At 47.1% G+C, this 11712-nt stretch overlaps 1 protein-coding gene across 1 annotated transcript in view; it reads right to left on the reverse strand.

The window, feature by feature from the left end:
- The window catches only part of LOC149336333 (uncharacterized), a 6325-nt gene extending 1268 nt beyond the window's left edge, over window positions 1-5057 (reverse strand). The window contains exons 1-2 of the mRNA XM_089554129.1: window positions 4889-5057; window positions 2021-2276 (exon numbers count right to left, since the gene is read on the reverse strand). Coding sequence (XP_089410255.1) covers window positions 2021-2276; window positions 4889-5057 — 425 coding nt within the window. The remainder of the gene's footprint in view (window positions 1-2020; window positions 2277-4888) is intronic.
- Window positions 5058-11712: the final 6655 nt, after the last annotated feature.

The raw sequence follows: 11712 nt of genomic DNA on the forward strand, positions 1-11712 counted from the left end.
CCAGGATCCCCTTTTCCCCGGACACGGCGATGCCACGCACGGCTAAGCGCGGATGCTCGGGTCCGTGGTGATGCATTGTTCACCATCATCCCCCTGCGGGGATGTCCCTGCGGATGCTCGGGTTAACCCCGTGGTGTCGCCACTCACCAACGTCTGCATGCTGCAGACGCCTCCCTGCGGGGATGAATAGGGTGTTTCTGAGTCTGTAGGCTACCGGAACAAGTTAAAGCGCGCACATTACCAATGGAACAGGAGGTGCTGTGCGCCTTAGGCATACGGTTCATGACATATGGCAGCGCCCTCAGTTTTTCGCATTGCCTTTTCTCCGAAAAGAAGTGGCCGCTCATTAGTGCCTTATTGCCTTGCAGTGCTGTTAAGATGCAACGGAGTGGCATGCTAATAGGAATGCGCGGATACTCAAGCGTGCCTCGAAGTCACGACTAACGGGAATGAGGAACCACAGCCCATCAAAATTTGACAATCTGTATTGTTTTCGTGTTGTTGTGTCAACGGGCGTTGTTGGCGAAGAATCTTCCGCGGACTTCGTTAGGGTGGACGCATTGGTAACGTTTAGTTTCTGAAGGTCTTGAAATCAATAGCCACAATCCACAGTCTCTTCATTAGGCAAGGCACCTACAAGAATAACCCCATCCTTGTGCCAAAAAGCGGTGATCATCACCTTTTTGACCAGCTCACTTTTATTAAACTTTTTTCTAGTAGATATCCTGAGGCGCAAACCACCGGTTGTCTTACGATCTCTGGCTGAAAGTGCTGAGCACAAGTTTCACCACCAGCCATGGTCAGGGGTAAGAACTCTTTCAACAACGAAACGTTCCGGCAGCTGAGATCTGTTTCGCCGCTTTGTTTCATCGTTTTCCCAAGCTCTGATCCTCTTTACCCAGCGTCTAAAGGGGTTCCCATCGAGTGCAGAGCTTCCATAGATAGCCCAAAAATGTTCTGTAAAGCTGTGTACTTTTTCCTTTTCAGCGACACGAAATTCAAAGACGACGGTTCGTTGTCCAAGCCGTCCAAGACTTACACCATTCTCGTGGATTGATTTATTGGCGCCAACAGTGCAATGAAACTGAAAGTGGACACACATAATCACTATGCATCATTCGTGAGCCTGTTAATTTTAGCGCACTACTGCAAAATAAAAACAAAACAATTGAGGTGCATGACTTTCTGCTCTCCACCCGAGTAAGCTGATGGTTCCCGGTTATGCAAAGTGGTAGTACAGATAGAGCGTTTAAGATGACGAATTCCGATGTCTTCAAGCAAGACTGAGTAGTTTCCATAACGCTCATACAATAAGGTGCTGGAGAGGCGATTATTTTCTCTCCAGTGAATTGAACTTGCAGTGCGGTCTTTGCAGCAGCTTTTAAACAAAACCCAAGTATACAGCCTGATGGTGTCAAGTATTTTCTGCGCTGCGGCAGGCTGCGTTTAGAAACAACGCTAAGGTTTATTTAATAGCCTAGCTGACGCACTTATCCGCTGCTGATTTGCATGCTTTTAGCAACTGCCCGAAGGTTGCGTGCCTCATAAAATTAAAGCGTGCCATGGAAGTCACACGCTTTCATATAAGGTTACGAGTCACCGACGGCGTATGATATGAAAGTCCTCAGCGCCGGCCGAGATAGAACCCTGGCCTTGCATTTAAGTTCTACTAGTTCCGCACGCCGATTTATTAGAATGTCTCCGTCCGAAGAGCCAAAGGTCTTGGAAGCTGGTCACATGGAACGAGCCAGGTAAAAGGGGATATATTCATCTTGGCCTCCACCTCCTCGAGATTGCTTCACATGACAAAGCACGGCTTTCAAGTGTGATGGCTACGATATGAGCTAACTTCGCCCAAATCTTCGAATGTAAGTGGCATTCAACGCAGCCAGCATGAAGTGCTGGACTAGAAAAGCGTAGTCACAGGCTCTTCATCCAAAATCTCCTCCAGTGTACAACACTGGAAACCGCAACACGCGAAGGGAAAACCCTCCCCAACTCGGCCGCATGCGCCACTCGCCTGTGTTGCTGCAGAAGCACGTTTACGAGCAGGGAGACCAGGAGGACGTCTCGGGTTCCCGGGGCATCGCTCTCGGGACATTTGAATCCCTGGAGGGCCAGTTCGCCCCACGAGTGTTCGCGCAGCTCGATGAAGCAGAGAGACAGCACCCGGTTCCACGGCTCTAGCTCGGACACAAGCCAGCACTGCTTCTCGCCGGACTTGCACGTGCAGGGCCGGTCGAAGTTCTCGCGGTCGCCGCTGCCACGCTGTCGCGCTGCGACGCCGTTTCAAACGAAACAGGAAAGGATCAGGGTCGTTTCAGGAGGCGCTCTCATCAACATGATACATCGGATTGCATAATTACTACGCGTCGCAAATCACATAACTGAATGTTAAAGAGATCGATTCTGCTTCACAGAATTAATGGTGAAGGTCTTGAATTTCGTACTTGAAAGGTTTAGCAGAGTTCTTGCTCATATAAACTTGTAATGGGCAGTGTAAATGCTAGTGTTTAAAACACCAGATTAAGATAAGAGCGTGATTCTCTGCTTGGCTTCGAAATGAGATAATAGGTGATAGACTAACACATCCACCGTTCTCATACCTCCGCCTCGCCAACAGACGTCGAAGAAGCGTGCCGTGTATTCAGCGCAAGCCAATGCATTACCGAAAAGCCATGAAAGCTAGGCACTTAGAGTTACTGAAAGCTTAAGTGAGCTTGGTGGACCTGCATTGCCTACACGTTGAAGCAAAGGAAAAGTGGGCGTCTGTAGCCACTGTGCCCCTTACACTATGGTTTAAGGACACTGGGTAGGCTTAAATGGAAACAAACTAGATTTTGTACTTCAACGAAGATCAATCTCGCTACCTTTTTGAACATTTTAGGTGACGCATGCTTTTCAGTACTTTACGACAGCCGGAACAGCCTGGGTTTTGAAACAGTGCCAAACAGGCCCGCAAGATTTCTTCGGAGCAAGCAAGTCACATTTATGTCCCGTCACATTTATATTCCATAGTTCAGTCATCATTCAGCGTCACATTAGAGCACGCATACAGAAAAGATTGTTTGGTCTCTTTCGGCCAACTTGAGAGCGAGCTATGGCTTTCATATTTAAATCGAATTGTGTGTTACCAACCCTTAGGTAGACGTCATTACTTCGGATATAACCGCCTGTTATTCGAAAAAGGTAGTTACAGTCTCTGCACGCCGCGGAATGCGCGAAGTGAAGCGGTTTCCTGGAAGTAATTTTGTCGTAGTTCATTTGATTGACCGACGTTGACAGCTCCGCCTGACTATGCCTGGACTATATGTCCGAAGATACCGGCCATTCTGAACTGCCAACATCATGTCTGTATGATCCATGTTAGGTATTTAGCACCTGTTCAACTTGCCTCACTTACTTCAAAAGTCTGCTAGTTGCATTTTCATGCAAAATAACCGCACGCTACATAGGCTAGTCTCTGTGTTCTGCTTTTGTTCCAACTTCTTTTTTATATCAGTTATTATACGGTTGCACATGCCCACCCATGCATATCCAGGAAGTGTCAAAAGTGTTCAGGCCATGGTGTCTGCTTTTTCAGCACCGTATTCTGGCACGAGTCCTGTGAAGCTACTAAATTTCTCGAAAGGTAGACAAATACTTCTCCTAGCCCCCCCCCCCCCCCCCCCCCCCCCCGCCACCCGCCCTCCCAAAGGTTATGTTTTGCGGTGTGCCGTAAATGCCCCACTATGCTGCTCAACAGCAGACTCTGGCCTGAATTCTTTAGACGTACCCTTTGCCGATTGTGACAGGTATATGCAGTGTGTATACTCGTTTGCGCTTTACGCTAGTGTCCTCTTTTGCATCGTGGTACAATTCCGTCCAAGCAGAACTGCTGTTTGGAGCCCCCTGCAGTGTTAAGTAAGTAAAGATAATTTAAATACTGATTAGGACTGTGTTAATAAGCATTTCGTTCGTAGACAAATATCAAAAGATATCGACAGCTATGTACTGTTGTAGACCATCCTGCACATGGTGTGCAGAATTTCCTTCCCTCCCCTACTCCCCATCATCATTTCTGTGACAGCACGTTTTATATGTCCACTGCGAGTAATGCAGTTACTGCGTCATTTACCTCTTAAAAACAGCGCGACTTTCTCCCACTAGGCGATTCACTGCATTCGAGTATGATTGACAGAACAATATCAGACACGGAGAAGCAGCACTACAAACCAGACCTAACGAATACCAATTCAACGAAAAGAACTCATTCCATTATCATCTGACGTGTTGCCACAGTTAGGGCAGAGACTTTTGAGAGCATGAAACCCAGCGCTAAAAACAGGAGCAGACAGAAATGTGCAGCACACCACTTGATTGGCTGCCGGAATAAAACAATGAGGCGATGGCGTGGTGTGTTCTCCACTGATTTCTGGCCCTGTGTTTTGTGCAGTTTTTCTTCTGCCTCGTGACCCGTTATGTACTCTGCACAATCCACAGACCTTAACCGCAGACTTCCAACTAGCTGCGTGCTGTAGTAGCTGAGATTACTAGCCAAGTTTGTTCCCTAATCTCAACTTCTGGCCTCTGCTTCAGCTCTTCCAGTCGCGTTTTATCTCGCTTGATATCTACTCTTCTAACCCAGATGAATGCCTGTCATCTCTGCACAGAACGAGTGCCATCCATGTCCGTTTAGTCATTGTCTTTGTAGGTAGAAATAAGTTTTGCTGGAATCCACGTTGTGTTCTGTCTCGTCGTATTTCTTTTATCTATTCCCTTTTCCCCCAATTCGGTTACCCATTTCTTCGTTAGTTTAAAAATGCCAACTGAGGCAACCGATTTGACGGAAGCTGGAGCCTACTTCTTTTAGCACAGTCAGGACAACACAAGAAAGAGCTGTCATTACCAGAGTCACCGGTGCGGCGCTTGCGACCACGAGATGACGACGTAGAAGGCGCCAACGCTCCCTTACTGAGAGAGCCGTGTAACTCCTTGAAGATGTCGATGATGTCCTTAGCGGTAGTTTTGCATAATGTGCATAAGCTCTGAAGCGTGTCTATGTACTTCGCAGTCATGATACTTGAACGCTGGTCCTTGTTTGACGAGGTTGCCATGCTCTGCAAACCATGCGGAAAAAGGTGAATGGCGATTGGTCACCAGGCCTACAACTTGCAAGAGCGCTTTGGTTAGGTGCCAGTTAGGCCCTAAACTGAAATAAAGTACGCTAAAATTGAGGCAAGGGAGTAAGTTGATCGATGCAAAATCCTGAATAGGCACTTGCATACGATACCATTGCGACAACCAACGGCTGTGGTGGCAAGTGCTGCGTAGGGCATAACACCCCAAAACTGTTCATAGGGTGCACTCGTATCGCACAGCACGTAGGCGTTTTTTCTTTCTTTTCACTTCCGTCTAAATGCGGCCTTTGCGGCCAGGATTCGTGTCCCCGATCTTGAGCTCTAGATCTTAACACCATAGTTGCAAGGCACCACTTACGGCCGCAGTTAAGGAAACGAGAATACACACAGGTATCGTTAACACAGCGAAACAGCAGAGTGCATGCAGATGTCTTCACTTAATGCTGAAATGCAGGTAACGCTGGGCTCAAATATCGAAAGTGGGAATGATTCAACCGGTGGCCTTGCACTAGTCATACATTAGACATGCATTAGTCAGTTAACACAAAACTTTTGGGGACACTTACGCTCAGGCTTTAAGTGTATGACTCCATAGCATTAATGGTTCCCGCAATCTGCTCCACCGGAGCTCATTAGCATATCCCCCGATCACGCGCTCTAATAATAAAACCAAATCACATGACACAAGCATACAGTCCTTCGCGTACATTTTTCCCTCACCTACATGCGCTTTGCTACTCGCTTAAAGGTGCACCAGAGAGAAACCTGAACTCGTCTTTTTACCGCGGGGACTCTATATACACGTTCCGAGCATTCTTAAAAACTTCTAATTATTGTGCTGTGCAGCCGATCTCTCCAATTTAAATCGGAATAAACGTCCCGGCTTCTGCCTATTTTTGAACTTATTGCTGATGGTAGGGGGAGTCAACTAACAAGCAGAGTAATTTTCAGGCAGTTGCGTGGCAACTTCGCTTCCGCATTTACTGTATCTTTTAGGTTTCCGTGAATTAATAGATCCAGTGGGACACTATACAGGTGAAAATTACGCCCACAGAAATAAGAATACGCATGGACTCTTTGCTTTCGCCGATGGCTAAGTGTCACTCCGCCGATGGCAGACCGGCAAGCCGCCGCGGGACTGGCTGAAAAGTTGGTCGACTACCCCTACCGTCAGCGGCGAGTTTAAAAAAAAAGGCGGGAGCCGGGACGTTTCATTCGATTTAAATTAGGGAAATCGGCCACACAGGACAATCATTCCACGTTTCTAAGAAGGCTCCCAGTGTGTAGGTCGAGTTCCCGCGCTAAAAGGACGAGTTCAAATTCCTCTTTAGTGCAACTGTAATCACAGCTCCCTCAATCTCTGCCTGCCTAGTCACACACATACTTAATAGCATACAGTTGTGAGCTACCACAACTGTATGCCACACACTTTATGTGAAAGGCCGCACGATATACCTATAAACCCCGCTTTAACCAAGCCGTACGAAGATGCCTGTGTGGCCTATAGCAAGCGTTATCAAGACCATCCCAGAACCAAACACATCCAGACCCCAAAGGGCTAGAAGGCAAGCAAGCCTAAGCATGCCATCAAGGGGAACGCCACTCTGGTTCGAAGTCCGTCTGGTCGTACAGTTCTGAAGGCATTTTAAATAGATCATGCTCATAGAACATTGTGTCACTATTACATACCATGTTTAAAAAAGTGCCTGCGTGGCATAGGGATAGCATGTCTGACTCGCAATCCAGGGGACAGGTGCTCGAATCCCCGCTAATAATCCCAATTCTCTTTTCAACGCAGTTCATTCTCTTTAAATATTTACATATTATAATGACGTAACGTTTTATGTTGCAACTTTGTAATCACAATTTATGCAATGTTTTATTCACTTCCAATTCAGCCGCTGCACGAGTGATAGCAATCGTTTTGGCGCGAGTGATAGCAATTTGGCGCGATAGCTGCATATGGTATACCGGGATTCTCGGTACACTAACGCGAAGCTTACTGACATCATCACAGACTGATCGCGCCCCCTAGCCCTGGGGTATTACGGGAGGCCAGAAAGTACTTATGTTCCTAAGATCAAACCAAGAGTTCGAGAACGAAAAGCCACTGGCTGTAAAGCCTTGGGTTATCTGGTCGGCCAAGAGAACGGTCTCTCCACGATTAAATGTTCCTGCGCCCCGTTTGAGACGCTGTTAAATCTCCATGCCCTCTCTTCAATCATTGTAAAAAGAAAACAGAAATCTTAGTTCCGCTTCCAATTCACATTATTTTTTTAGTTTGTTGCGTTTGTGGCACTCAAGTAACTGTGGCTACCAGATGCCAAACACAGGGTCAAGACTGCTTCGAAATTGTTTAAAATGATAGTTTACTCAGAAAGTTTGCTTCTGTTGAAAACGCTTCTAACTAAAGAAAAATAGAAGCGGGCATGTTCTAGCAGGAAGCTGGGATGAAGGAAACCTGTTCATTATACAAATGTTTCAAATAATGTTTCTTAGTTTCGTTTTGTCTAAGATACTAGAATGTAGTTAATTGTCAGCCCCTCTTAACGTGTTTCACATATACGCTTGTCTTGTTTCAGTAGTATGAAGTTTTGTGCCGGGTGTGCCTCGAGGCAGAAACCTTCATGAAGGTGCGTAAAATGTTGGGCGGTCTCTGTAAAACATTTCAAACACTTCGACTCCAATGGATTCGTCACAGCCTGGGCTAAAAAAAATGGGCCTTCAGCTGTTCAGAGAAAGGCAAAATTAAAAAAGTTGAGAGCAGACTGGTGTGCGAGATTTTACAGCGCTAGCGCTAAGCTTGGCCAAACAAAACCAAGTATTGGTAGGAGTACTAAGAATGTGTAATTTACCTCTTAAAGAGCACAGAAAACTTCATGGTTTTCGACTCATATATTACACTAATGTGCGCCTCACAAACTGCAGACACGTAAAGTCAGCCTTAGTCAGATCCAGGGTGCATAATCATGCGCTTTAATCTGAAATGTAAACATTACCTTGCATGTCTCAGCGTGTACACCGGGTGCAAAACCAGTGTGAACAGAGATTACCTAAAATCTGATTTGCTAAAAGGTTTGTAAATGCGGCCGAACTGGGCGCATCAGGCCTTCACAACAGGCCTTCGGGCAACAGGCCTTCACGTTCACGGTGAGTAGGTATCGCCTGTTGAAAGTTTCACGCCTTGTTATGTGATATATACAAGTATGGCATACGCCTCTTCTGTGCAATTATTCGCATAGAACCAAACCGGGCAAGGATCTAAACAGCGGGCAAAACGCCATACATGGAGACCGTCAGGTGAAACGCAACACGGTCGAACGCAACACGGTCCATGCACAAGCCGGGCAGACCGGGAACATACGTTTCGAGATGCCAATTTACACGTCTACGAGTGATACCTGGGCCACTTACGATAGCCTATAGGAGCGAAAAGGGCATACATAAAGCCGCAAAATGTTTTCTCAAGAGACCAGAGCGTTACGCGCCACGCTGGCTCAGTAGGCTCGGCGTTAAAATGCAGCGCAGGATAGCATCCCAAACAGCGCAGGTAATCGGCCCCATATTGGAAACTTATCGGCATAGGCTGGTCCTACAAAGTACCAGAGTGAAACAACCCATTTGCAATACTGGGCCAATATTAGTTGTACTGCTTGGGATGGGTATGATTCCAACGACTGCAGCGGCTGCGTTTAGACAGTGCAGGAAACAAGGGGCAGTCAGAACATGGGCTCTGCTTAACTTACACAAATTCAGAGCTTAAGAGATGCCGAAAGTGTTGCGCTCCACTTCTAAGGATCAAACCCCGTTGTCTGGTTACCTTTGTCACTGGCGGTGCCTACACAATATAAAGAATAACTTGTCGAAAGAATTTTACCTTTGTTGCTTCAGAAGAGCCGTAACCTAGCCCTTTGTACGATGAATGTATCTCTGATGTAAGCGTCTAGCAGAGACGTGCTGCCGAGTTCATGAGCAGGAGTAACTGCGTCGCCTGAGCAGATGCTGGTTGTCGTTTGGCAGGCGTATGCACTGACGTGCAGGTATGTTGCGGCTTAGTGGGCTAAAATGGATGTGGGTCATTTCTCGCAGGACCGTGCACCTTCTGAGGGTGTGACTAGCTTGCGCATGTGCAACAAATGTCGTCATATCTGATCCCCTTTCGCTGTGGCGCCAAGCTTGACGGAAGCGAAACAATCGGCGGTACACGTCCAGTGTATCAGGCGATGCGCAGGGTGGAAAGAGAGAAACGAGATAGTCGTTTCGCGAGCGTTGCAACCCCTGCGTACGTTTCACTTTTACTGAATGTTCACGCTGTAAAGCGCAAAGGCAGTGACGGCTCGAAAAGTCGAGTGCCATGGACGAACGCGGCTGGAATGTGGAAGGGGGTGTAATACAGTACACGAGCCTCTAGAACTTCGCCTCCATCGGAATTCGGCCGCCGCGGCCGGGGTCGAACCAGCGTCTTTCGGGCCACCGCGGCGGTTAAGAGGGGTTTAATTAGCCCGAGAGGATGCGGGCAGTTCCAAATCCCAAAATATTCCATAATATATTTCCTGAACGGTATATGCCGATGTGTAAACACTGTAATATCCCAGCAGACCTCCTTCATATGGTCTGGACTTGTCCACGACAACACATGCCAACACCCACACAACATACCTGGGAGGCTCGTCTACGCAGCTCTACCCTAGACGACCAACGAACACTCATCGGTCTCGCTCTAGAGGCTGCCAGATTCCAAGGAGTCTTGGCCGACCCCTAGATCTGGGCCTTCGGCCCCTTGACTGTTTTAATAAATGTTTACCAACCAACCAACCAAATGCGGGCAGTTTTTTCGTAACCAGCACTGATTTTTATTACCTGAACGTCATCCTGCAATTATGTTGCAGTTAGCATTCAGGCAGTATCAAAACAAAATGCCGACCGCCAGTGTAATACGGTTTCACGATATCTGTTCCTTAACCAGCAAGTAAGACACAGCACGAACATTCCGCAGAAGTAGCGTATGCCCTTAAAGCAAAATCACATGAAACCACCATTTCAGTCGCTTGCTTACATGGAAGCCAGCATATGAGATGCCTCATATATCATTTTATTACGTGCATCGAAACATCACTTGCGCCAAACGAGCTCGTCGTGATTTTCATTGAATTGTTTTGCTTTGTAACGCCCACTCGCTCATGCAATGACACAACATCAGACCCTTCGCGAATGAAATAAAAAAATAAACAAAAGTACTTTAAAGCACACGAACTCCCGGCAGTCGAGTGCAGTTCACTCTCCCGACGCCGTCATGAACGTGGGCTTTGAGACAATAGAATACTGGGCAAAATAGAGTCAGCGACACGCATGTCATTACCGACGGCTGATGGAGTCGTCGATAAAATTCAAAGCGTTCGCGTTTGCAGTTTTAGATCTTGCAGCATGTCTTCGCATCCCAAGCTGCAGCATTCTTATGCGTGTGACGCAGAGTAACTATACAGCCTTTGGCGAAAGTAAAACGCCCAAGCAGCCTGCTTCTAAACAATGCAGCGGGGCTGTAGTATCATCCATGATAGTCCTAACCATCGCAAGAGCGGGTGCGAGAGCTCTTCCTGCCACCGAGAGACTTGGGACGCTGGTGATGCATACCGAGCAAAGCACCTTGGCCCAGGAGCAATTCCTTTGGGCTGCGTACTTCTGATAGAGCCTGTACTAATGAATTTTTATGGTGGAAGGGCATCTGTGTCAAAAGAGCGCCATGGCAAAAGGTTTTTTCTTCTACTCAAGCCGTGTCAATGAAAGTCATGACCCCAAAGATTGACTTTTTTCACAAGTCGGCGCCCCTCCGGTAGCCCCACTAGGGTCACTGTATATGCTACCAAAGGTAGCAGAGCTGCGCGTAGGTCCGCCATCTTGCCTGTCAAGCAACCGAAGTTATGCGGTGAGGCCGCCCTTCGTTTCTGCAGGCAACATGCCTTGCGCATCACCGATCGACCGTGGGCGCTTTTCCGAGGCTTGTAAACCACTTTTTCGCTTGATCCCAAACAAAGGGCATCGAAACAGCTGACTGCGTAACCCAGTAAAAAACATAGTCAAGAAAAAGCGGTGCTCTTTTTAGCACGCGTCGTGAGCTGCGGCAGCAGCCGATTCCCACAGTCGCCTTCCTCGAACTTAAGGGCAGACTCAGTAGTCTAAATACGCCGTACAAATCCAGCCTTCATTCATCTTTGCGGCAACATTTAATCGCCGGACCTGCCTTAAAAAAACTGTTTGTAGACCCCTTTATTGAATCCGAAACTCTTGCAAAAAGTTATGAGCCGAAACTAAAGGACAGTATAAAATCCAGAATACAGTTTACTCGAAACTGGATGAACGTTAGCATCTGGAGTAAACAATCAGATGCATAAACATCTTTTCCCTTGCTTAAAAATTGTTTCCCATTCAGGTTTTATGCCAACAGGGATAAATACGCAACGCTGAGCTCTATTTTAGCGTTTAAACAGCGTAGACGAAAAAGAGCAGAGCCGCAAGCCCAGCCTGTTTTCGGTAAAGAAACCTCAATGCAACTTTTAGCAAAAAAAAAAAATAAAAACGCGAGAGCTACGCACGT

Source organism: Amblyomma mixtum, chromosome 7, assembly GCF_055824585.1.
Source record: "Amblyomma mixtum isolate Tamu chromosome 7, ASM5582458v1, whole genome shotgun sequence".
Classification (NCBI taxonomy): domain Eukaryota; kingdom Metazoa; phylum Arthropoda; class Arachnida; order Ixodida; family Ixodidae; genus Amblyomma; species Amblyomma mixtum.